At 44.0% G+C, this 27,723-nt stretch overlaps 1 protein-coding gene across 20 annotated transcripts in view; it reads left to right on the top strand.

Annotated features, from left to right (window-relative positions):
• Positions 1–11,953, top strand: part of NRCAM (neuronal cell adhesion molecule) — a gene marked incomplete at both ends in the record, with an annotated part of 90,331 nt that extends 78,378 nt beyond the window's left edge. For 18 of the 20 annotated variants that reach the window (XM_082846878.1, XM_082846892.1, XM_082846889.1 and 15 more), the window contains 3 exons: positions 13–144; positions 1,315–1,393; positions 11,716–11,953. In XM_082846878.1, coding sequence (XP_082703004.1) covers positions 13–144; positions 1,315–1,393; positions 11,716–11,953 — 449 coding nt within the window. Of the gene's footprint in view, positions 1–12; positions 145–1,314; positions 1,394–11,107; positions 11,142–11,715 lie in introns of those variants that run through there. The other 2 variants (XM_082846888.1, XM_082846887.1) reach the window with 1 other exon arrangement.
• Positions 11,954–27,723: the final 15,770 nt, after the last annotated feature.

The following is a 27,723-nucleotide window of genomic DNA, read 5'->3' on the forward strand; positions in this document are numbered from 1 at the left end:
TTTGTTTTCCAGCGATGGCAAGCCGGCAGGTGGATATAGCGACGCAGGGCTGGTTCATTGGTCTAATGTGTGCTGTCGCTCTCCTGATCTTAATTTTGCTGATTGTTTGCTTCATCAGAAGAAACAAAGGTGGTAAATATCCAGGTAAGAAAGAAAGATTGAAATTGCCGTATGATGCTGCATGATGAGCCAAACTAAAAAGAAATCATGAGAGTAATCACGGAGATCGCAGTGAGTGTATCCTCCCGAGAGCCTACATTTGGACTTTCTGTTCAAACAATTTTTGATCCCTTTGTACGTAATGGAAGACTCAACATTGCCAAGGATCAGAAGACACTTGGGGGAGCAGATGAATCAGTCCTCTGACGGTCTTAGTGACTCTGCTTCCTTAGGCTTTACATGAGTCATAGGTGCTGAAATAGCACCTAAAACCAACAGGCGGAGGGAGAAGGTACCTCAAGTTTTCCAGAGGAAGTGATGCACGAACTGGATCTTGATATCATGATGGGTACTGTTGCTTTCCCTATATGGTTAATGTTTTGTTCAATTTAGTGGATCCAGTGAATTTCTATTTTCTTTACCTGGCCATTTCCCCTCCAGTGGCAGAGAAAAAATCTACAAAAAATTAGATTTACAAAAACAATTTGTAACCATGAATATAGTTAATAGATAGATTGGTAAAATAGAGGGAAATCTTAGAAGCTTCAGACTTACTCCTTTAGCAGGTAGGAGACTTGTGCCAAAATGCTTTTTTTTTCCTGCGGTACACGGGCCTCTCACTGTTGTGGCCTCTCCCATTGCGGAGCACAGGCTCCAGACGCGCAGGCTCAGCGGCCATGGCTCAAGGGCCCAGCCGCTCCACGGCATGTGGGATCTTCCCGGACCGGGGCACGAACCCGTGTCCCCTGCATCGGCAGGTGGACTCTCAACCACTGCGCCACCAGGGAAGCCCGCAAAATGCTTTTTATATGAAGTCATCTTTGTATGTTAATTAGATGTTCATTCTACAAATTTACCTCCAAGAGACTAGAACATCAAAATATATGCATAGGGGGTTCCCTGGTTGCCTAGTGGTTAGGATTCCGGGCTTTCACTGCCGTGGCCCGGGTTCAATCCCTGGTCAGGGAACTAAGATCTGCAAGCCACATGGCAAGTAAATAAATAAATAGCCACATGATACATCTGGTTGTATAACTCTATGGTGTATAGAATTATTTCCCACTGCTGTATATCTCATAGAGTGCACTCCTGAAAACGTTGAATAAGGAAACACAGGATCAATAGATAATAATGTCATTTTGGAATTTTTTTTAGTTAAAGAAAAGGAAGATGCCCATGCGGATCCTGAAATCCAACCTATGAAGGAAGATGACGGCACTTTTGGAGAATACAGGTGAGCCCCTGCTTCTCAGCCACCCTTCATCCTCCCTGCCTTGAACAGACACCACACTCAGTCTCCTTAGAATGGGATTCAGCCAGGAATGCACTCTGCCTGGGATTTCCTATTTATCTCAAAAATTAGTTTAGAAACACTTGCGTGTCTAAATGTTTACACACCCCGCACAGTTAAAATAATCTCACTTTCATTAAAAAATAAATTTCCATCTTAGTGGTAGGTTTGGAGATGGAATATCTTCCACTCTGTCCTATTTTCCAGAGACCCTTGCTGTAATTGATCAGCATGGAAAAGCTGGTGTGTGATAATAAGAGTTCAAACAACAGTAAAGACCCTACAAACCTGCATTGTAAAGCAAACAAACTATCCTTGTCATTCTCTAAGCAGTGCTTTTGTAAAATTTATGTTTCTCTTTTTCATCTTGGATTTGAAGCCTTTTTTCCAAAACAGGTACCTGTACCCCCTCCTATTAATCATGAAATGATGACCAGGCTGTTTTAGAAGCCGTTAATTATTAAGAAATATCACAGCCCTGGAGGCAGTGTATTAACTCACAGGGTTTTGCTAAAACATTCCTGGCTTGGCTCTGTCTTTAAGGACAAATTTAATGTAACCTGTGTGCTAAATACTTTTTTAAAAAAAAAAAAAGGAAGAAAGAAACTGTTTAAACAAAGATATTCTTGCCTAGGGGGTATAGGTCTTTTTAAAGAGAGATAAGTGGTTACTTTAGATATGTTCAAAAACAAAAACAAAAGATATATTTATTCATTTAAAAGATTGGGATCTTGGTGTTCCAAAAGCATACATCTATTAATCAATGCCTTTGCACAGTGTTCTTTCTTTCTATAAGCCTCTTGTTTATATAAAGTATAATCTTCTAAATGTGCGCTGAGCCGGTACTGAGGCTTTTTTTCATATCCATTATTCAGTGATCAACTTGTAAAATAAACCCTAATGATATTCATTATATCCAAAGAAATAAATAATCAAAACAAGAGCAGAAATGAATGAAATTGATGACAGATGCAAGAGTTTATTAATAATGTTAGCTGCTGGTACTTTGAAAAGATCATAAAAATTTTTTGCTGGAAGAAAAGGCTGTTAGGTAACATAAAATATGTCACTATTGTGATTGCCAGATGACATTTACAAATAAGATATGTGTCTTAATTTTCACCTGTCTCTAGAGCTCACTTTTGGTGTTTCCATGTCAATATCACAAGGGGCAAAATAATGCCAAGGATAAGAAATATGAGAACTGATTGAGAAAAGCTGTGTATTTTTTGACAAAATTAGATTCACGCCAATCTCCACGCAGATACAAGTGTTTTTCCTATATATCTCGGCACCTCAGCTTTCATTCTGATCCCCTTTTCAGAGGAGATGACTGTGATTTTTTAAACTCTTCAGAATTCTGTATCTTAGGATACAGAAAAACATCTAGTGAGGGTTGTCTTGATGTCAGATGTTGACTCTGAGACTGAAAGGGTATGAAAACCTCACCAGCATCCCCACCTGTCCACCCACAAGGTTTTATAACGCATTAAAGCAGCCTGCAGATGGCCACAGCCTAGGGTTGCCAGGCCTTAGGTTGGGTGAGTTGAAACCTTTGCTGATTTCATTCACTCTTCCACACATTTCTCCTGTAAAGCAGGGGAGCTCGTAATTACTAAATAACTTGTTATTTTTAGTGTTCCTGTGACTAGAATTCTACCCAGGATATGCACACCACTCCCTCATTTGTAGTGCTAAAGCTGGATCTTTAATATAACCTGAAAATATCACGTATTTGCATGAACTGAAAACAAACCATTGCACTCCATACAGAAACATGGTGATGGGTTTCTGTTCTGCATTATCATGCCCAAGTGAATCTGGCAATGTACTGCTAACTCCATGCGTCTCAAATGTCAGCTTGCTCTTAGAGTGATGTGAAACCATGATCTGATGTGATATGACTTTCTCAGAGTCCCTCTGCTGCCTACTCCATTAAAACGTGATTGAAATTGAAGTTGACTGTGAACTCATCTGCAATCAAGAGACTTAGTTTTACTGGCAACTCAGCCACTACCCTTGATTTCTTTAGGTTTGGCGTTTAATCTGTCTCATTTTTTTCATCTATAAAACGACAGAGTTGTTGAAGTACGAGATGATCTCCAAAGAGTTCTAGCTCTATGATTTCTGTGCTACTTTGCAAACTATCTGCTAATGAGTTTTAATGTGATTTGGGGTTTCAGAGCAGTACACGGCAAATATGTTGTTACTGGCCTCATTGTTACTGTGTTTACATTTGTTTGGTCATGTTTATTTCTCTTGGTGTTAATTCATATGTGAGATGTTTGTGAAGCATTTTCAAATGGCTGTCTTTAGGTTATGGCTTGAGTTTCTCAGAAGAGAAAGATTTTTCCTTGGGCTTTACTGAGTACACACACATTGGTTCATGTATGAAGAAAAAAACCATGTTATTCCATTGATCTGGGAGTTGCCAAAGGAAGTAAGGTTCTAACGGGTGTCTTAAACCTGAAACACAACTCAGTGACTTTTTTTCACTGAAGCTGAAAATTCACAAGGACAGTGTCACAAGTGAAATCACTTCTGAAAACACCCAGCCACCCTTTGCTACAGAGGTGGCTTCGTCCTGTGACTTCCTGACATGACCTCAGAATTTTTTCCCTTTGGCTTCTTTTCTACTGAAAGAAACGAAAAGACCTTTCATTTCATAGATGTCATAATGAACGAAAATGGTTCCAACTGTGTATTACAGAATTTCTTTAATAATACATTTAAATGTCACTCTTCTCCCTCAGTCACAAGAGTCCCTTCTCTGCTTTGTACCTTCTAGAAATGTTGAGTCCTGTATTATTTTTTGATTCTTATTCTTTTTCATTCTGAAAATAAATTAATATGCTGATCACACACAGACACACACAAAATCAGGGCAATTGCCTAAATGTAAATGAATTCGGTTGATTTGCTCGTTCTCAGGCTTGAAGATGAAACCATTTCTACATGGTTGGCTCTGAGCCAGCAGGTATTTCATAGTGCAAAGAGGGGTGGAACTTCAGTGGCCAAATTTGATGTTTTTTCATGTGCTCTAATCTTGTACCCTCACTCCAACACCCACCCCCAAGCAGTCACCCTCTGGTGGAAGCCTTCAGCTTTCTTCGTTTGTTTCTTTAATTATACAGAGAGTAGGATCTGCACCCTTACTAGCATATAGAAAAATCAGAGAAACAATGCAACCAACCGTGTAAGTATTTTTTTATTCTTCAGATCCATTCCTTTAAAAACCAGAATGAACATAGGTCATAAGCCATATGACCATGGTACTTGAATTCATACCATAAATGGAGGCTCTTGGCATGGGAAGCTTGTCACATGAACTTGACCCTGCTGCAAGCATGTTAACCCGTGCTCGTAAGGCTTGGATGATGTGAAGATGTGTTGCATTTGTTATATACTTCAGATTTATTCTGCTCACAGACATAAGCTGATATGTGAGCAGTATAAATAGTGACAGACTTTTACAGGGAGTGTTTGGGTCGTCAATGTCAAAAAAAAAACCCTGCAGTATGCTTTGGCCATGGTAAGATGGTGACTACAGGAAAATCAGACCCAACGATCACAGATGTATCCATCGTTGCCGCATTTTACTCAGCAGACATTCAGTGGATACCTTCTGTGTGCACAATCCTGAACAAAGTGCTGCTGAGAAAAAGTGAACTCCCTAAAATGCATTCTTTAGGGTAAGGGAAAGGAAAGAGTATGTTCCGATGCTTTGTCTCACATCATAAAATTGATGAAGGGCTTCCCTAGTGGTGCAGTGGTTGAGAGTCCGCCTGCCGATGCAGGGGACACAGGTTCGTGCCCCGGTCCGGGAGGATGCCACGTGCCGCGGAGCGGCTGGGCCCATGAGCCGTGGCCGCTGAGCCTGCGCGTCTGGAGCCTGTGCTCCGCAACGGGAGAGGCCACAACAGTGAGAGGCCCGCGTACCGCAAAAAAAAAAAAAATTGATGAAGAAGAAATGAAAAACATGTTAAAGTTAGAATTTTGAAGAATTTCCAAAATGCCCACAGTCTCTTTTATTGTTATTTTACAATGAATTCATTCAGCCAGTATTTATTGAGTGCCTACTGTATGCTAGGCTATGGGCATATTAAAACCAATAGAATGTTATCTCAGTAGTTTATAGTCTAGTGAGGGATGCAGGGAGGTGAAAGAACAATCTGAGCGTAGTGTGAAGAGTGCTATGAAAGGGAAGGGATACTGCTGGGGCACCAAGGGGGCAGGGGCAGGAAGCCAAAGCCAAGTGCATGGCCTTGAAGGAGGTGGCACAAGAAATCTTCCCAGAGGCAGTAATGCAGGAGCTGAGTTTTGAACATTCCTTTCATGGCACAACTTAGAGCAATGAATAAAGATAATCGTGGATGTGAGTATCAAAAAGTATATTTTATGGCTGTATATACTATTTTATGACTGTTTTATTACTTATTTTGAAATTTGTTCTATCTTTGACATTCTAGGCTAAGAACATCTGACACCTCCTGTCCTTAAAAAATTCTTATAAAAATGTAGATTAATATTTTTAGGCTTTGAATACTGTATAGCTAAATAGGGATGTGACTATTCAATCATCTTCTGTAACTTCTAAATTCCTCTCATTTGGGAAGCTATCCTTTCACACTTAAACTTGACCAAGCAACTTCCCTTGGCACAATGTCAAAAGTAGTTGACTTACTCTTTCATTTGAAAATTCTCTTTCATTTGGAAATTCACCTTTGAGTTGAAAAGAGGCAAGCACTCATCCAGACTTCAGCAGAGACTTGTCACTGTTCATCACATCTGGAAAGTTCTAAGTGTGTGTGTTATACAAGCGATTTCTTAGAAAAAATATCTCTCTGAGGTGGGGTCTGGAGTGGAGAGAAGAGGTGTGATGGCAGGTGGTGATTTTTTAGGTACAAATCACGTGCCAGGCACTGTGCTGGTGCCTCATACCCATTTTTCTCATTTAACCAGATTGTAATTCCTGAATTAGGACATTACATCACACCACTTTCTAAAAAGTCTTAAAAAGATCTTGAGATGCCTTTGAACAGCTTTTTCTGGAAAGACTCTGTTTGTGGGTAGAGCATCCCTTTTCTTCTCTTCTTTCAAGCACAGCCCATGTTGCCGTAGATTCTCATCCACTATGGCCATTAAGCTGGAAAGGATGTTTCCAGGGAGCCCCTTCCCTCGCCATTATTCATGACTGGTGTGATTGTGTGTATAAAAATCCAAATGAATCTGCAGGAAAATATTAGAATTCATAAGAGAGTTTAGTAATGTTGCCCGACACAAAATTAACATAAAAGTCAATTCTATTTCTTTGTACTAGCAAATGATTGGAAAATAGGATTTTAAAAATGATTCCAGTTATGATGACATGAAAATTTGATGTAGGAATAAAACCAAAAAAAAGATGTCCTTGTATTCTATTCCACTGATCAATTTGTCTACCTCTGCCCCAAAACTACACTGTCTTAATACACTAGCTCTGAGTGAGTCTTGATAGCTGGTAGGTAGGTCAAGTCCTCCAACTTTGTGATTTCTTCCTACAGACGTTCTTAGATATTCTTGGCCCTTTTCATGTACATATACATCTTAGAATCAGCTTGCCAAGATCCACATAAAAACCTACTGTGTTTTTATTGGAAATAAATTGAATCTAAAGAGCAATATAAAGAAAGTTAACATATTTACCATGGGTCTTCCTGTCCATAGTTATGGTATATCCCTCCATTTTATTTACCTCTTATTTAATAGCTCTGAACACAAGTTTCATTTTCATGGGGGTCTGACACATATTTTTGTTCAATTTGTTCTTATCTACTTCATATTTTTATGGTAGCCAAAATGGAATTATTTTTAAAATTTCATTTTCCAATTGTTTACAAGTACTTAAATAAAATTTACTTTCATGCTAATATAAGCAATATTACTAAACTCTCTTTTTATTCTGATGTTTGCCTGTAGGTTCTTTTGGATTTTTTACATATATAATCATATCGTTTATGAATAATGACAGTTCTTTTCTTCTTAATACACGTCTTCTATTTCTTTTCCTTATCATATTGCTTAGCACTTCCAGTGTAGTTTGTTTGTTTTTGGGTGGCTGCATTGGGTCTTCGTTGCTGCACGTGGGCTTGCTCTAGTTTCAGCGAGCGGGGGCTACTCTTCGTTGCAGTGCACGGGCTTCTCATTGTGGTGGCTTCTCCTATTGTGGGGCACAGACTTTAGGCATGTGGGCTTCAGTAGTTGCAGCACACGGGCTCAGTAGTTGTGACTTGTGGGCTCTAGAGCACAGGCTCAGTAGTTGTGGCACATGGGCTTAGTTGCTCCATGGCACGTGGGATCTTCCTGGACCAGGGCTTGAACCCGTGTCCCCTGCATTGGCAGGCAGATTCTTAACCACTGCACCACCAGGCAAGTCCCTCCAATGCAGTTTTGATTAGAAGTCCTCATTATTATTTCTGATGTCAAACAGAAAACTTTCAACATTCACCATCAAGGATGACATTAACTCAAAGTTTCTTATAGACACAGTTAATCAGATTAATGAAAATACTTCTGTTCCCAGTGTATGAAAGTTTTTTTGTGAATGTGTGTTGGATTTTACCATATACGTTTTTTCTAAATCTACTGAGATGATCATAAAATATTTTTCTTTTCTTCTGCTAAAATGGTGAATTATATGGATTGGTGTTTAAATGCTAAAACAAGCCTGCATTCCTGGAATGCAACCCAACCTGGTCACGATATATTATCTTTTTAGCAGATTGCTACATTCTATTTGCTCATGATTTCTTTGGGATTTTTTCATCATTTGTGTTCATAAATGAGATGAGCGTGTAATTTTACTTTCTCAGAGTGTTCTTGTTGGTTTTAGATATCAGTGTTATACTAGACTCACAAAATGATTAAAGGAGTGGTTCCTCTGATGTGTCAAACTTGAACATGTCCAAAGCTGAACCACTGCTCTTCCAGCCAAAACACGCTGCGCTCCTGAGTAAGCGTAATTCCATCCTTCCTGCTACTCAAACCACCATCAGAAAATCCTGTTGGTGCCACCTTCACAATAGGTCTATAATGACCACTTGTGTACCACTCCCAGTGTTCCACTCTGGCCCAAGTCATAGCCCTCTCACTCCTGGATTATTGCTGTAATTCCCCCAGCCCCCTAGAGGAGGGGTTGGCAAACTTTTTCTGTAAAAGGCCCGATAATAAGTATTTTCGACTTTACAGGCCGCACAGTTTCTGCTGCAACTCTACAATTCTGCTGCAGTGCAGAAGCAGGCAGAGACAACACATAATAAATGGGCACGGCCCAATTTTGCTGTAGTTTGCCAACTCCTCCCTCTAGGGTAGGCTATTCGTAACACTGATGACAGTAATCCTTTTTTTTTCCTATAAATTTATTTATTTTATTTATTTTTGGCTGCGTTATGTCTTCGTTGCTGTGCACGGGCTCTCTCTAGTTGCGGTAAGCGGGGGCTACTCTTCGATGCGGTTCATGGGCTTCTCGTTGTGGTGGCTTCTCTTGTTGTGGAGCACGGGCTCTAGGCGTGCGGGTTTCAGTAGTTGTGACTCGCAGGCTCTAGAGCGCAGGCTCAGTAGTTGTGGCGCATGGGCTTAGTTGCTCCGTGGCATGTGGGATCTCCAGACCAGGGCTCAAACCCGTGTCCCCTGCATTGGCAGGCGGATTCTTAACCACTGTGCCCCTCCCCCCCCCACAGTAATCCTTTTAAAATGTAAATCAGATCATGTCAGTCATCCATGGAAAACTCTCCAGTGACTTCCCATCTCACTCAGAGTTGAAGACAGAATCCTTACAAGGTCCTACAAGGCTCTGATCTAGCTCTGTTACCTCTTTTACTTTAATCTCTCTCTCTCCCGCCCTCTCCCCCGCTCTGCCCCCCACCTCCCTCTGAGCTCCTTTGCCATTCCTAGAACAGGCTCGCCCCGCCTCAGGGTATTTGCACTGCTGTTACTCCTGTCATAATGGCTCTCCCTCCAGCTATCCACCTGGCTAACTCAACCCTTTTAAGCCTTTGATCAGATGTCACTTCTTAACAGGGCCTTTTTTGGACATCCTATTTGAATGTCAGTCTTCCATCCCCTCCCCTGACACCTTCCGTCCTCTCTACTCAGCCCTGTATTTTCCATAGCACTAATCACCTTCTGACACACTCTATAACTAATTTTTTAAATATGTTGATTGTCTGTATTCTCCCCTACTAGAAGTAAGCTCAGTGAAGTCAGGGCTTTAGTCTATTTTGTTTCCTGCTCTATCCCGAACGACTAGAACATTATGTCTTAGAGTAGGCACTCAGTAAACATTTATTAGATGTATGATGGATGGATGGATGGATGGATGAATCAAAGAAATGCCATAGACTAGAATTTCCTGGAGTGTACACCTTGGAACACTAGTTCTACAAAGCAGAATAATACTAATAGTTGGAATCCAGGTGACAAAATTCTGCTCACTATTGAACTCCTCAGTAGAATTAAGTGTCTCACCAAGTCATGGGCAGTATTTCACAGGCAGTATTCAAGCACAGCCTAGAAGCTAATGATTAAATTCCAAAAATGTGCAAGTTATTCTTACAGTGGGTTGGACCCTATTGAACTCAGTAGAATTAAGTGTCTCACCAAGTCATGGGCAGTATTTCACAGGAAGTATTCAAGCACAGCCTAGAAGCTAATGATTAAATTCCAAAAATGTGCAAGTTATTCTTACAGTGGGTTGGAGACTGGGTGCTATGTTCCCTACAGTGCCCCAAACACAGGCCACCCCAAGACTCTGTGATACGTCCCCAGCTGTTTATTAAAACGATAATATCATTTATTTAATTTGTGACAAGCACTTGTGTATTGCTAAAACAGGTAATTTTCAGTAGCGTATGCCAATGTCATGTGAAGCCAGTATTATTTTCCAGTCTTGAAATTTTCTCCTTGGTGAAAAACTGGAGACCCTAGTAGAAATTATTGGCCAAAGAGCCAGAATGTTTGTGCATCATGAAATATTTGTATCTTGGCTAAAAAAAAAAGAGTTACTCTTCAAAGAAGAGGGAGCAGTTAAATCCTAACACAAATTCCTAGGTGAGATACTGCAGCTCATGGGACCTGTCTTTTACATGAAATCTTTTTATTTTTTACTAATGTTGTTTATGTTTCCCATTTTTGCCTTGGATTTTTGTTCTTTGAAAGAATACAAAAGATGTCATTGCCTTTTTTTCCTTTTTTTTTTTTAAACCAAATGTTACTTGTTAGGGACTAAGTATGCGTACCTAGTTACTTGACCATGTGAGTGAATGTCCTTAAACATAGTGATTACTCTGCTACTTCCAGATATTGTGCTTAGGGGTTCAAAAGAGACATAAGCAAATAGAGAGAGAGAGTCCTACACATTTTTATAAAATTACACTCCTCAGATTCCACACTGCGGAGGAGGGAGTAGTAAGGTAAGAGTGAGGGCAGGAAATCTTCGCTTTTGCATTTGCACGCATACTCTTCAGAATATATTGACGTGCCATTAATAGTACAAATGTAGCGCTCTGAAGTTAAAGCATGTCTCTCTCCAAATTAATAAATCTTTACCCATTAACTAAAATTCTTACAGAAAAAAAATACTGTGTACAATCAGTATGAGGATTTGGCTTTTCTTCTTAGGCTATTTTCATTTGTTTCTTCTGCATCCTTTTAATGGAATGCCTAGGTCTCTTGAAAGGTAAGGTTCAAGTTTACAAGTCTGGCCTGTGCTCAGTAACTAAAAGATTTGAGATGCAGGATTTTGCTTCTTGCTCAGAAAAACAAAAATCCATACTTCCCACTTAACCAAAATCATTCTCCATTCATACCCAAGGAATCAGAGATATTATGCAGTTTAACGTACTAACTTCTCAACTTGTCATAAGCTTTTACCCCCTTTCTAATTCTATGAAAGTGGTGATGATTTGCAGCTTTTCTCAATTCTTCCTTTTGTAATGCTTGTGATGATTTCTGAATTGCTTCCGAATCAGTAGCCAGAAATCTGTCATTGATATTGACGTGCACCCTACAAAGCCATCCACCTACCGGAGACTTCATGATTAAACCCTTTGTGCACTTGCCTTTCATTCCAACCATGTCCCGGTCTTTGGAAGCCACCTGACGATTAGATTGGGCTAGAGGAGCTCAGGGCTCCAAATGCTTTCTCATCATTTGCACGCATGATCTTTGGGAACCAAGCCTTTTCCCGAAATGCCAGTCTTGACGAAAATGTTTTCTCTTTTTTCCAGTGATGCAGAAGACCACAAGCCTTTAAAAAAAGGCAGTCGAACACCTTCAGACAGGACTGTGAAAAAGGAAGATAGCGATGACAGCCTAGTTGACTATGGAGAGGGGGTGAATGGCCAGTTCAATGAGGACGGCTCCTTTATTGGACAGTACAGTGGTAAGAAAGAGAAAGAACCAGCCGAAGGAAACGAAAGCTCGGAGGCACCGTCTCCCGTCAACGCCATGAATTCCTTTGTTTAATCTGTGAGCTCTTTGCCAATATCCCACTTTTCTCAAATGTTTATCTTAAGTATTTGTCGGTCCGCCTTCTCATACTTTGAACATTGAGGCAGAAAGTCTGTGTTCTGCTGTGTGTTCATATGATGAGAACCATCAAAGCAAGAACCTAACTCAGTCAAATGATATCTTAATGTGAACTGCAGTGCAAAGTGCATACTTTTTCATTCAACATAGGTTATCTTGATTTCCTGAGAACTGATAAAAAATAACACAGTGTCATCAACAGATCATGTTCTTCCCTCTTCGGGATACAGTTCACTAGGATGCATGAAAAATGCTACACCTTTAAAGAATATACCTGTGTATGTTATTCAAACATGGGTTGGTACTTTGTTTATACTCTCCTCCGCTGAACCCCTAAATATGAATTCCGTTTTCATTGTCAAGAGTGTTACTGTAGTATTCTCTAGAACTTCAGTGTCTTTGTGGACATTGTCGTGAAATTGGTGACTCTATGTCTAGCTGTCATTAGTCTTTTGGGGAGACTGTTAGGCACAGTGTGTACAGTCTCTACTTGCTAAATGCGTTAATTATGACAGGTGCATTTGCTCATGCTATGAGACTCTCTTACCCGCTCTTTGATCCTGTTACTCCACAGACTTCTTAATCGTCCAGGTATTACAGCGGCACAGTGTTCTACCTTTTACATCCTCTCTCCTTTCAGTGCTTTTTAGGCATAAACAATGCATATTGCAATGCATCTTGGCATTTGCGGCAGACCGAGAGAATACCAAACAGATCACTCCAATTCAGTGTCAAAAATTATTCCAGAAAGCACAGGGCAAGACACATGCAGTGCCTTCAGACGATAAGCATTCCACAACGTACCGCCTTCTGTATCATTCGGTACAGTCGACTCGGAGTCCTAGATTACTATCATTGTCTAAAAGTAACTTTGAAAAAGCATAGTTCATGAAAACTGCAACGCTGAAAAAAAAAAAAGGAACTGTGAAAATAAAATTAGGAAGATAGTTTATTTTAAGGGGCATGATTTCCCCCATAGGTATAAAAAGAAAAGCTTTATCACCAACTGGAGCAAGTGATGATTTTGTGGTCTTTTATGGGTCCTATTAATACAAGTCACGTTCAGTAAGAAAGATGTCAACTTGGTAGGTAGAAAATTTTTTTAAAAACAAGTTATTCCAAAACTAACAGGATACAACAGCACACCAACAGGAATATATTTTCCTCTAAGTCTCTATGTATGTGGCAGCTTTTGAAACTCTGCAGCATTAAACAATGTGTATCAAATTGCATGGATGCCTTGCAGAATCTAAGAAGTCTGACAAGTGCTAACAAGGCCAACAGTCAAAGGGATTACATCTCCAGTTTCAAAAAGAAGCATATATATTCTATCATATTCATAAATAATATCTATCAAATGGTTTCCTTCCAAATATGAAAATCTATAACAACCTATGGTTGAAGGAATGCTCAGTTTCATTTGCCAATAAATTGGTTTCTCATAACTTGCATCAAGTTTAATTTTAAGTAAAGCTTTTTATATGTAGATATTTTGTTGAATCTGTAAATACACTTAAAGTGTAGATGCTATATGCTTATAGGTGTTACGTACAAATAAACAGGCCAACAATGTTTATGTTGTACTGTATAAGATGTTAGCTAATTAATACAGTGCATGGGATTGGAAAGCATTTAATGAAATGCCTTTTGGGTTTTTATTTTCCCTTTTTGCTGTGAAACTGAAAGAGTGAACTATTTTCCACATTGACAGCAGATTTCTAGAAGAAATCTTCAGAGCTTTGCCTAAGCACAGTTTGAAGTAATCCCAGGTAAAGATGGCCCTACCTAGTTTCATATCTCCAATATGCACTTTTCACAGATCAACCTTTCTAGTGGAAATCCAGAAAGACAAAACAGGCTGCCTTGGCATCCGAGAGCACAAAGATAAGTTACTTAAAATTTGCCAGTGTGTGCGAGGACAAGAAAAGTACAGTGTTTCCTCTTCCCTAATGGTAGATGCTAAATTTGTGCATGAAGGGGTCATTTCTGTACTTGTGCAACAGAGTTTGTATTAAAAATTAAATGTGGTTTTAAAAGTCCCTCTCTCTTTTGTAATATGTCATGTTCCTAGTGGAGTGTGAATGTCCAAGTAATGGTATATGTAACGGTATAGGCAGATGTGACTGGATTTCCGTCAAAAGAGTGACTATTAGGGCTTCCCTGGTGGCGCAGTGGTGGAGAGTCCGCCTGCCGATGCAGGGGACGCAGGTTCGTGCCCCGGTCCGGGAGGATCCCACATGCCGCGGAGCGGCTGGGCCCGTGAGCCATAGCTTGTGCTCCGCAACAGGAGAGGCCACAACAGTGAGAGGCCCGCGTACCGCAAAGAAAAAAAAAGTGTCTATTAAACAGTCGTGATCTCTTTGTGATTTTTAACTTCTTCAAACCTAGATTTCCTAATGTTTTATTTTATTTTATTTTTCTATTGGCCGTGCTGCGCGGCTTGCGGAATCTTAGTTCCTCGACCAGGGATCGGGATCTTAGTTCCCCGACCAGGGATCGAACCTGGGCCCCTGGCAGTGGAAGTGCAGAGTCCTAACCACTGGACAGCCAGGGAAGTCCCTCCTAATGTTTTAAAATAGCGCAAATTTTGCTTTTTGCTTTTAAAAGGCAGAGGAAATTAAATGCAAAACTGGACGCAATATAAAAGAGAGCTAATAAAAGAAGGGCGTATCAAACATTGTAATGCAAAGGCGAAGTAGATATTACCAGCCTTTAGAGAAACAGTCTGAGGAGTCAGGTGCTGCTTCCTTTCCTGAAGCCTGACCTCTGCAGGCCTGTTCGCTGGTGCCTTTGGTCACCCTCTCTTCTGCCCTCCTGGACCTCCACTGTCCCCGGCCACGGCAACTGGATTCCTTAACCTCTCCTGCTTGATGACACAGTTTGGGCGTTGACGAGTATCACTCTCGGGTGTGTCATCCACCCGCTTCACAACAGCCCAATTCTTCTCGTGTCTCACACCTGTCCAGCTCTGCAAACAGCCAAGACCTGGCTTGTTCCTCTGTTCCTCCACCTGCCCTTGGTCCCCTGGTCCCAGCTTTCCATCCACAAGACCTTCCGCTGGCACAGAGCTCCCTCTCGCTATACAGTTACTTGGATAACAACATGATATATACATCAACGTAAGATGCTAATAGACCCTATGTAGACCTTGTTATTAGTCTTTTTACCGTGGAGCGCATTCACTTCTGACAGCAAGTCAGGGTCTCCAGTCTACACCGTGGCCAGATTCACAATCTACATCCTCAGGCCACGTCATCAGTCACAGCTCTGTTTAGCAAGGGCGCTGGCCAGTTGTAAAGCCTGACTACAAAAAGCATTGGTCTGTTGATGCCTTCTTGTTCAGATGATTTATAATGGCCCTGGTTTCCTTTTTTTTTTCATAAATTTCAAATTTTATTGAGGACCTACGATGTGAAAATTCTCCGAAAAATGTAATTGATATTTCTGTATTTTAAAGCATAATGATTAATTTTACTTTCATAATTTAAGTAATTTTAGCAAACTCTTATCATTCAGTTCCTTAAGATCTGTATTTATACAGTTGGCTTTGCAGGGTGACGAAGAAATTAGACAATTGATATAACCCAGTGTAACCTCGTTTACTTTTAGTGTCTGATAAAATAATTGGAAGTAGCTCGTGGAGGCAAAGGAAAGAAATGCAAAGAACTGAGAAGTCTCACCTGAACTGAGCAAATCTCTCCTGCTCATGAGATTTTTCTACAGATTACCACCAGAGGGCTCCCGTACTTTATTCAATGCAAAAGAAACTGCAGGAAAACGAAGCCTCTGGAGAAACAAGGCCAACCACCTTTGATAGTCAGACTGGGTCTGATCATGCAGAAAATGATTGCCTGCTGTAACCCGGGAAAATGCAGTTAGCAGCTTCCTCTGACGAGTTCACGACCTCCAGGGAGTACGTCTGTGTCACCTCGAGCCTTGTTAATCTCCTCCCTCGTATTGATTGTGGCTGGGTGGCTGACAGCCCATCAGCAGGGGCAGAAAGAGGAGTAGTGGGCCTCCTGGCTCCCCCTAGATACCCCCTCGCCTGCCAGGTGGTGGGGCTGAAGGAGGGGCCGGTCCCGAAAGTGGTCCCCCGTTTCTCCCGATCGTGCCATCTTGTCTGCCACCAGTGGTTGGTTAGCACAAGAAGCACAGTTTAAGCACAGACAGCTTTTCTTTTTCACTTTAGAAAAAGCAGCAGAGGGAAAGAATACTCGCAGAGGATTTATATTAAAGAAGCAAACAAGCAAACAGTTCCCAGGTTGAGGTAGAAAGAGACCAGCGTTTACCTTCCAGCTCTGCCATCAACCAGCTGTGGAACTGTGTACAAGTGAGGCCCCATCTTCCCCCCTCTCCAGGCCTCCGTTTCTTCAACTTTGAAATGACAGAAAGCAGATGACTTCTAACATCCCTTTCTGCTTAAATCCTGTGATTCTCAGTCATCGCCGTCGCCAAAAAAAAAAAAAAAATGTTTGAGCACCTACGACCGCCAGGCATTTTGCCGAGTGGGGCGGGTACAGATGAGCAAAACCAGATGTGGTTCCTGCTCTCACGGTGCCTGGAGTCTGGTGTGAGAAGACAGACATTAATCAGATAACCACCTGAATGACTGTGTAATTAATTCCACCAAGATAAGCGCTGCAAGGGGAAGGAATGCCGGTCCATGAGAGCAAGTGATGTTCAGAGCAGTGGGAGGCTTCCCTGAGGAGCTGGGAGCTGGGGGACAGTAGGACCCAGGGGAGATGTCAGGACAAAGCGGCTGCCCAGCAGAGGCCCGTGTGCCCAGAGCAGATGCAGGGGCCAGAGATCCTGGGCACCAAAGGATAGGTTTTTGTATTTATTCAAGGGGCAGTGGAAAGAGGGGAGTAATTGAAGGAGTTGAAGTAAAGCGTTACAGGACCAGATCTGTTTGGGGAGGAGGCGGAATTCATAGGATTTAGTGCACACAATGGGCTGGAAAAGAGCCAGAGGGGTTGATAAAAGCCACTGGGAAGCTTCACAGTAGTTTAGATAAGAGATGATAGAGGTTGGATCCAGATCCTATCACTGGAGAGGGAGCGAAGCCGGGTGGATTCTAAAGATATTTAGGAAGGAAATTGATGGGAGTGATAGGTCAGATAAGGGAGGTCGAGGGAAAGGGAGAGATCAAAGATGGCACTTAGATTTCTGACTTGTCTAACCTGACGTGAGGGTCACTTAGCTGGTAACGCGAAGAGAGAACCAGATCTGGGGTAAGTTATGAGTTCAGTTAATAAATGAGCAGTTTGAAAAGCGTCCGAGACATCCAAGTGGAAGTCACTAGTAGCAATTGGATATATGGGCTTGGTGCTCAAAAGAAACTTCTAAGGTGATGCATAGTGATTGAAGCCAAGAGGCACAGGATGAGATTGCCTAGGGAGAAAATATAGACAAGAGGGATGAGGATTACCTCCTATTAAGAAACTCCCTTAGGGAGTGGATAGGAGGAGGCAGATGGACCTCCAAAGGAGACCAGTAAACAGGAGCTGGAGAAGCTGGGAAGAAATAAGCAGAGTGCGTTGTCTTGGAAGCCAGTGAGCGAGACCACTTCAGGAGCAGGGAGTGGTTTACAGTGTCACTTGTTGCCGAAAAGTCAAGCAAAATGAGGATCAGAAGATGTTTGGATTTGAAGATACGGAGGTCATCTGAGACCTTAGGAAAAGCCGTTGGGTGGAGTGTAGTGACAGACTGAAGACGTCTGAGGAGTGAGCACAAGGTGAGCAAGTGGAGACCGTGAGATTTGCCATCACCCACGTGGACAACCCAGCCAGCCCCGGGCTCGCCCCTTCACGTCTGTGCCTCCATAATGATAAAATCTAAGCCTCCCGCTCTCTGCCCACAACCTCCCCTCCAACCCACTGTCCCCTTAAGCTTATTCCTTTTCTTTTTGTCCCCCTCCCCTCCCCCTTGCCTCTCCCCACTGGGAACCACTACTTTATGAGTCTTTATTTAAGTAAGTTGGTTGTATTTTTTTCTCCATCCCTTTTCCAGCATGGATTTTATGGTCCATTATTTTTGAAACACTCCTGCTTTACCCCAAAGCCCTTTGCCCTGTGGAGGTATCGTGTCCCTAAGGATCGATCTACTGTCTGCTTTCTCCCGCCTGCCCCTAGGAGCTGAGAAATAGAATAGAGGTCGGTGTCATTATAAAATCATAAAATTTTCAAATGGTTCTACTCTCCGCACGGCCCTGCTTCTTCTTCTCAGGTGAACTTATATTCTCACGCTCAGCAATGGCTCTTTCAAACCTTCTCTACTCTCCTCAGACATTCAGCCCTAACCCCTCTCCCCACGCAGCCTCGCAACACATCAGACTCTACGAAATGACCTTATATCACAATTCACTACAGAAAGAAAAGAAAATAGAGATGGGAATTCCCTCATCTTCCTGCTAGCAAACCGCAATGCCGGCTGCAATACGCCTCCCGTCAAAATAGGGGATCAGTCCTTCTACCTGCATCTGGGAACTTCTCCTCCTTTGTGGATTCTTACCTGTCTTATCCCTTCTTCTGCTCAACTGGACTGTCTATTGACATTTAAACACCACGTGTCTCCCTTCGAAAACTAACACACAGTCAAAACCTGATTCCCCTCCCCATTCACTCCCTTCCATTATCATTTTCTCTCCTCCACTTCATGGTCAAAAAGGTTGAAAAAGTTGAACTAGTCCCAGGAAAAGTAAATGATGATCATCACAAAAGCCACTAGTTGCCAGACAGTGTATTCTTTTTCTTTCTGTAGCCATCAAATATCTCCAGTCTCATTCGGTGTGTCCTAGAGACACTGTCTTGCTTCAGCTGTAACTCTTTAGCAATTATCTCAGTGAATGACTCAGCAAACTTTTTTTAATCAACAAACTTTGTGCATGTGTGTGTGCATGTGCACGCAGACTCAGCCTGCATATTGGACTCACCTGGGAGCTTTAAAAGTCCTTATGCCTGCCCACCAACCCCCATCGTGTCTCTGTTCTAATTGTCTGAGAGCTAGCTTGGCATCAGGGTTTTTCAAAGCTCCCCAGATGATTCTAATATACAGCCAAGACTGAAACCAGCGTGGAGAAACAACACGTTTCCACGCACTTGTGTGTGCACTTAAAATATTTAATGAACAGCGTTTTGAATATATTTCTTCATGCAGGTTGATCTCAAATTCTCTTGTATTCCTCCCATGAAAAACAACAATATATGTAGGGAAAATGGACCCCGCATTTGTCGGTGGGATTATAAAGTGGTTCAGCCACTTTGAAAAAGTTTGGCCATTTCTTAAAATGTTACCTATAAATTTACCTTACGACCCAGAAATTCCACTCCTGGTATATACGGAAAAGAAATGAAAAAATCGTCCATGCAAAGACTTGTATGCAACAGTTCACAGCATTCATCAGAATAGCCAAAGAATAACCCAGACGTCCGTGAACTGATGAATGCATAAACACAATGTGGTCTATCTGTGCAATTAAGCAATAAATCCATACAATTCAATGGAATACTATTTGGTAATTTTTTTAAGTACTAATACCTGCAACAACATAGAGGACCCTCCGTAACATTACGCTAAATTAGGAAGCCAGACACAAAAGACTTCATACTATGTGATTCCATTTACTGAAATGTCCAAAAAAGCTAAACTACAAAGAAAGAAAGTAGATTAATGTTTGTCTGGGAATGGGAACGGGGATTGCTGTAAATTGGCAGGAGGGATTTTACTGGAGTGATGGAAATGTTCTAAAACTGGATCAGTGTTGATGATGTCACAGTTTGATAAACTTACTAAAAAGTATTGAATTGTATATACTTAAAACAAGTGAATTTGTGGTAAGTTATACCTCAATAAAGCTGTTAAGATAAAGCATCCCTAGGCTTACGTGTATCTGAGAGTGATCGGGTCTGTGTATAAATGAGGCTTGTGACGAGTACAGTACCCCCTTATACGTCACTTCCCCTCCCTGTCCTCCTGTTTTTTTCTAGGAGACCCCACAAGATCAGTGGTTCTCAAAGTGTGGTCTCTGGAACAGCAGCGGCAGCACTACTGGATAGAAATGCAGATTCTTGACCCACCCCAAGTCTACTGAGTCAGAAGTTCTGGGGGTGGATATCAGCATCTGTGCTTTAGCAAGCACTCTGGGTGATTGTAATGCATCCTAACGTGTGGGAAATACAGCACTCAACCTACGTGCCAGCCTCTCTCCTCTCCCACCTGTAGGTATAGGAGTAATTTACCTTCTGAGATTAAAAGAAGAAACCAGGCTCTTTTCATAATAGCAAAAAACTTGAAATAACCGAAATGTCTATCATCAAGTAAACAAATTCTGTTATATCATACCAAAATTCATAGCAGTGAAATACTAATCCACAATAAAGAGGAATAAACTACTGATACAGGTAACGCATTCTGCTGAAAGAAGCCAAGCAAGTTTTATTTATATGAAACCCAGAAACAGGCAAAACTAATCTACACTGATGGAAAGACTATCAGCGGTTACCTGGGGCCAGGAGTGGGGAGGGATTTACTATAAAGGGGCTTTTAGGGATGATGGAAATGGTCTATATTTTGATTATGGTGGTGTTTACAGGGGTGTGTTTATTTGTCAGGACTCAAAACTGTATACTTAAAATGGGTATGTTTTATCGTATTGTAAAAAACTATAAAACAGAAACCTCAGACTGAACTGGGAGACCAGAAGGGGGAGCTCTCATGCCCTGGGCTGATAGCAGAGCCAAACAGGAAAAAGACTCCTCTTCTTTCCTGGCAACGACTCAGCCAATGAGAAGCCAAGGCTCCCAACTCCCCCTATAAAAGCCAGCTGCTTCCCGTGCTGGGCGGCATTTGCTCATGGCTCCTCGTGGTTGTAGGTCCGGGAACGCAATTGTTTTCTGATCCCGAAGAAACCCATCTTTGCTGGGGAAGTAACTGATAGTCTGTTCGTTTGGGGACAACAAAATGTAAGTTATATCAATATTGCTGTTTTTCTAAATTTATTTCAATTTTCTACAGTTTTATTGAGCTTTGATGCAATATAACACTGGTTTTCAAAGAAAAAAGGAACTGGGCCTGAGTGACCCCTCTCTTGGTTCTCTCTTTTTCTCTGAATGGCCTGCCCAAGGAGGCAGTGGGGAGGTGGAGGGCCTTTGCCTCTGCTCCCACCTCCATGTGGTAAATGCAGGGGTCAGGACGCAGCCTGCCTTCTAGAGTCTTCCAGAAGCCATCTCTCCCGCTCCACCCGGCCGTGGGGTGGACGGCTGTCTTGTCAGGCATCTGAGGATGCATGTCGGCTCTAATACACACCCGGACCTCGCAAGGCCTGGGAGGCAGTCCCCCTCTAATTTGCGTCTCTGTGTGGCAAGGCCACTTGTGAGGCTTTTCCAGAACCCTGGCTTGTTGACATCTTCAGCTCAGTGCTTCATGGCGTCCCTCTTCTCTTTTATTTTTCTCTCCCAGGCTTTTTCACTACCGTCCTTCTTCCTTCCTGCTGTCTCTCATATTTGCTCTCCTGGGCCTTAATAGCATCTGTTTCCTAGCTCTCAATTCTCCATCCAAATGAGGCGCCATTGACATCTCAGAATTAATCTGTTCAAAATTTAAGTCTTGAGCTGTTGTATGCGCTAACTCTTGCCAGCCCGATGCACCCAATCTCAGTAATCAGCCTCACGTGGGCTCAATTAAGGCAAAACTCTCAGGTGTCATTTTTTCTCATTAATCAGCCTCACGTGGGCTCAATTAAGGCAAAACTCTCAGGTGTCATTTTTTCTTTCCCCACCCAGCAAACCCAACAGCCAATTCACTACGTTTTTTCCAAAATGTGTCTTGAATACACGCAACCGCTCTTTATCTCTGGTCTCCCAACCATACTGCCTACCCTTCTTGCCCTCCTGCAAGCCAAACACCACACAGTAGAGCAGGGGTGGTAAACCTTTTCTGTAAAGGACCGGATGGCAAACAGTGGAGGCTTTTGAGGCCACCAACTACTCGGCTTTGCAGGGAAATCAGCCACAGGTGTGGAAGATACTTCAAGTGGGTGTGGCTGAGTCCCAATAAAACCTTATTTACAATATAGGTGTGTTTTGTACTGGTCTCAGGCTATCAATAGCGATGCTATTGGCTAGAAATGCCCGAGGCAAGAGTTTGATCCCTTTCGGGGACCACTTACCTGAAAGTAATTTAAGGAGTGCCTCTTTAAGGAGGTTATTAAGACGCTCCCTGAGGCCAGCTGCCTGCGGCTTTAACGTGGATGGAAGACGCGAAGAATATTAGGTTGGAGAGGCCGCTCTGGAGTCTCCTGAGAGGTAAAGCGGGTGCCCTGGTCAGAGTCAGTGATGTCTCTCCATCCAAAAGGAGCAGGAATAAACAGGAAAGGGATGACCTGTCTAGAAGAGGAATTCTGGGTACGGGTCGCCAAGGAGTCCCTTGTAAGTATTGGTGATTGTGACACCCTATCTGGAAGCCCCAGCAGAAGGGGGCATTGGGCCAAGGAAATCAGTCTGCTAGCGGGAGTGTGGTCTGTCTCGCTGGGAGTATGTCCCCGTCTGGATGGCCTCTGTTTGGTTTGGGAGCAGAAAAGGCACTTGTTTGTCCCAAGCTCGGCGGCTGCTGCTGGAGAGGGGAGTCCCCTCCCTCGAGGCACAGCTCCCCAGTGACCCAAAGTTGTGTGGCCTATTTCTCGAGTTGACGGAACAATCCAGAACCCTGAGGCGTCTGTACTGGGTGGAGCGTGGAGGGCTTAGTGCCGGGGGCGGGGGCGGGGTCTGCCGGATTGTTAACAATGGCTTCTGATGTGGCGCCATTAGTGTGAGTAGAAATGATAGGAACTGGGGACTTGGCTAGTTCCGTGCATATCTGGCCCCCCAGGTGGGCTTGCCTCCTGTGAGAAAACTGCCCGTTAGCCAGCAGCCAGACCAGGCCACAAGGCCATTAGCAACCACCGAAGAGTCTGAAAACGTGGATCTGTGAAAGGCCCTCTGGTATGGCCTCCCCGAGGGCTGAGTTCCATCGCCTGGGCTGCGCTGGCTGGTCTCCTCCACTAGCGAGGTGCCCAAGGCGAGGCAGGTGGAGCCGCGTCCTCCAGCTGCATCCCGTATGATGGTGGCGCTGCTATCCCTGAACACTGACTCCCCATCCATCCCAGACGGTTGTTCCCAAGGGGCTCCCCAAATAGCCAGAGCTGGGGAGGTGGGGCACTGTTACTTCCTCAGGTATCCCAGGCAAGGGGCTGAGCGTGGGGGAAGCCACATCCTCTTGTAATTCGGAAAGGCCTTTGACCTCAGGTATCGCCCTCTCCTGAAGGTACCATTTCCATTTTACCAAGGAGGCATGAGTAGCCGTGCCGAGCTTCCGCTGGGTGGCATCTCAAACCTGGGACGTTATAGGAACGTGGGTCTGGGGTAGTCAGGCGGGGCTTGTTAGTGCCTCCGTTTCTATAACAGCCCAAGAGGATGCCCCAAACTGGAACTCAGGGGGAGTATTTTGGGCTGCTCCTGTGCATAGGTGCTTAGTCCAAAACCGCATAGGAAGCCAGGTGGCCTCCTGTTTGGTCCAGAGACCCCAGGAGGCATAGTCAGGTGTGGCTGATGACTTGACTCGGAGCGTGAGGCCAGAGGGGACTACAGGTGAGGCTTGCTGGACTGTCCGCCGGGCCGCTTCTCAAACCCACTGGTGGGCTTCATCCCGATGGAAGGTGGCAGGATCTAGCGTGTGATTGCACATCTGGGGCAAAGCCTTAGTGGGAGAGGAGGGGTGTGTTGCTTCCAGAACATGAAAAGACCTAGTACGTGTTCTGCCTGAGTGTGAGGACGGGGGTGGGGAACGTGAGTAATCGATGTTTGACTGTTCAGATTTCTTCGCCCTTAGAAGACCAGATGATGCCCTGAAACTTGACAGGTGAGGCTGGGCCTTGGGTCTTGAGAGGGTTGATTTAATTCCCATCTGTTGCTTTAGCTGGTCTTTGCAAATTTGCCCACACCGCTTCCTCAGAGGGAGCCTCAGCCTAAGGTAATCGAAATGATGCCAAGACCGGCACTTTCCAACTGTACGGTGTTTCAATCCTGGCAGCAGAGGTTATGTAACCTTGCAGGACTGTTCAGATATTCCATTGGGAGCCTCGAAATATACATGGAGCCCTTTCCAAAGTGAAAGCGAATTGGGCCTGGGACTTTTCCATGATAAGAACAGAACGTACGAGCTAGGTCAGTGTCCTTGAAGTGCTCTCCTTGGGACTGTTGTATGACCTCACTCAATCCTAAACTATTAGGAATTGTCTGAGCACTGTGGTTCTGACAGTCGATGGTGAGGTTCCGTGCATTAGTGGTGGCTTAAGTACTGGCCACATGGGTATTGAAAGGGCCTGATAACTCCTGTCTCAAGCATGTCATTAATGACAGGGTGTACGCCTTCAGTGCTCTGTGTAAGTCGGTACTGGGGTCGGAGGAGTCCCTGCCATCCGTTTGGCGAGTCCCACCAGGAGGTCAAGAACCTGGGCTTGTTCCGGGTGGCATGGTGTCATGTCGGGACATCCATGCCCACAGGAGGGGAAGAGGAGCCGGCGGGGACGGGGGAGGGCAGCCCCAGAGGAAGCCCTTTGAGGTGAACAGCCCAATCATGACGTCCGAATGGGTTTGTGTACGTTTGATGGTTTAACCAGCAGTGCCGTGTAAGAGAAGGCTCCCGTTTTGGGAATTTAGAGGGATTGCCTGGAATGACAGTGATTTGGGCCCTGGGGTCTAACAGGGCCCAAAAGGACTGCTTGTTTACTGTCCCAGTGGACCGCCAGAGCGGTCCAGGGGGGATTGTTCCCGGAGGTGAGAAAAAGCCCAGGGAGCTGCCAGTTCCCTAGGATAGGGGCCCGAGGTGGCTGCCAGTCCTGGAGGTTAGGGAGGGGGGAGAGCGGTCTGAGGGCAGCTGGGTGGCAAGAGGGTGGCTGGCAGAAGGGGGCTGTAGCTGGGAGAATGCCAGTTTCAGGGCGTGGAGTCGGAGGTTGGCCGTCCAGAGATTAAGTGGCCAGGAACCGCAGTTGCCGAGACCCCTAGTGGAGACTTGCCTGCACAAACGACCACCTTCCCACTCGGCTCCGGAAACCCGAGGGCTGGAAAGCCTCTGGGGGTGTGAGGCTGGTCCTCAGCTAACCAGGGAACCCTTGACCTTTCAAATGGCTACTCTTCTCCTTTCCCCGTCTCCCAGACAGTGGAGCTCTCAGCCCAGGGAACCACTCTGCCTTCCGTGGGCGTTAGTAATGAAAATGACTCCCCAGGCCACCAGGGCAGACCTAGATGTGTTTCCTTCCGCACAGGCATCCGTTTCCCGGCTCCGGTTTGTGGCTTTCCCTTCACACCTCTTTTCGGTCTTCTCTGGCTAAAAGGGAAGGGGAGAAAAGGTTACAATGCCCTAAAAAGAAAAGATACATTTTTAAATAATACTGCTGGATACTAAGTACAAGAAAACGCGCATGAACAGCTTTTCACAGCACAGTGATCAAAGGCATTTTCAGAATAAGGCATCGCCGTACTGAGCGGAGATACGGGGATATCACGATGAAAATAAAATTAGCATCAACTGGGCTTCCCTGGTGGCGCAGTGGTTGAGAGTCCGTCTGCCGATGCAGGGGACACGGGTTCGTGCCCCGGTCCGGGAGGATCCAGCATGCCGCGGAGCGGCTGGGGCCGTGAGCCGTGGCCGCTGAGCCTGCGCGTCCGGAGCCTGTGCTCCGCAATGGGAGAGGCCACAACAGTGAGAGGCCTGCGTACCGCAAAAAAAAAAAAAAAAACATCAATTGGCATCTTGATGCTTCCCGTTGACAACCAACTAGGAAGGGAGATGGGGAGGGTTACATGGGGAGAGACCACGCAGTCTTTGAAGGGGAGGGGATATGGGATTCAAGGGCTGTTGTCTCTCTCGCTCCTTCCTGCCCTGCATCTCTGTCTCCAAACTTGGACGGGCTGAGTCCTGGTTCATGCAGTCATGGAGGTAACACTGAAGTCCCATTTCATCCCTAATGAGTCACAGGAACACTCCCGGAGCAGGTGCGTCCGGAGACCTGCAAGAAGATGCCACTTATCCCCAGAACTGCGGGGAAATGCGGAAGCATGGCCATGCTGACACAGCTTCTGGTCTCCTTCCCGGCCAAGGGTAGAAATGGAGAAGTAGGGGGGGAAGCAGTTGTATAGGTCTTAACACAACCGAAACTCCCCAGGGTAAAATCTGAAATGAAAGGAAATGTCAGGTATAGACGTGATCATACAATCTGTTATGGACTGAAGGTGTCGCCCCAAAACTATTATGTTAAAGCCCCAAACCCACATTAGGATACGGAGAGAACACAGCCACTTAAAGGCAGGAAGCAGCCCCTCACCAGGAACGGTGTTGGCTGGCACCTTGATCTGGGACTTCCAGCCTCCAGAACTGTGAAAAATCAATTTCTGTTGTTTAAGCCACCCATTCTAGGGTAGTTTGTTACGGCAGGCTGAACAGATGAAGACGTAATCCTTTGCAAATTACTTTATATTTTTTCACGTTCTGTCCCCCAAATGCAAACATTCTTTGTGATGTTTTTCTACTTTATATATGAGCATTTAATCCTCTGTAGTTAGCAAGAATTTGTTGCGTTGGAGCGAGGTTGGAGAAGAAAAGTAACCCGCCTTTAGTGCCTTTGAAATGCCAGGTGCTCTAGGAAGCAGTGTCCATTCCTACTGAATATTTCATCAATCCTGTGAGGTAGCACCGCTTTTCTTTCCAGAGATCACACATCCATAGAAGAGATCGAGCACGTGAACTCAAATGTATCTGACTCCAAAATACTAGCTCTGTCCGCCTTTGAATTATTTCTCCTTAAACCTAAACTACATTCAATAAAACTCTGATGTTCCAAATGGGAGGAGAATAGTCCAAAAACAAACGTCTGTTCAGTTGTGGAAAACTAATATTTAAAAATATAAGGAGAGCTTGTTGTTTGTAAAAAAAAAAAAAAAAAAAAAAAAGAGTCAGTAGGCGCTCGGTCCAAAGGTTGTGAAAGGGAAAGATGTGATGTCTGGATACCCAGGCTTGAACCCACATTCATGTAAGAACAGAGACCCACATATTACTCTTTAATCTTAGCACATAGAGCACAACCTCAGGACAGCCGGTTTTTAAGAACCGTCAGGCTCCGCTGGTTGTGAAGCTGCCGGATGCTCCAAGGCAGAACCAAAGCCTCCTCGATTTTCCCCACGCTTACAAGTGCTTCATAAAGTCCTTTAAACACTGTGGTTACTTGTTCGAGGTTGTCGGCTGTGTCGTGGTTATTATTTCCACAGAGGTGGGAAGGACACAGTGAGAATATGAAGGTCATGCTAACTGCTTACCAGCTCTACTCTGGGGAGTAAGTTCATGGGCAGATGATGATTTGGTGGTCTCAGCTCTCTGCTCAGCCAGGCTTAGTCCTACCTCTGTCTTAAGTGAGCGAAGGGAGGAAGAAGAGAGCAAACTTGGAGGTCTGGATGTGCTGCTCTGCATCTCGTTACTCCAAAGAAGAATGGATCCTTCCATCGAGCAGTTTTTACATCTGGGGGTGCATGGCCAATATCCAGTGTTGCAGGAGAGCCAGAGAAGTGTAAACAATAGTCTGTACTCATGGCACCTTCAGAGCAATTAGAGAAATTGAGTGACCTCATGTCCAACAATTAGGCATCTAGGACCAGGCCCTGTAGTGGTATATAAGCTATAAT

This window comes from Leucopleurus acutus (assembly GCF_964270905.1).
Source record: "Leucopleurus acutus genome assembly, chromosome: 9".
NCBI lineage: Eukaryota > Metazoa > Chordata > Mammalia > Artiodactyla > Delphinidae > Leucopleurus > Leucopleurus acutus.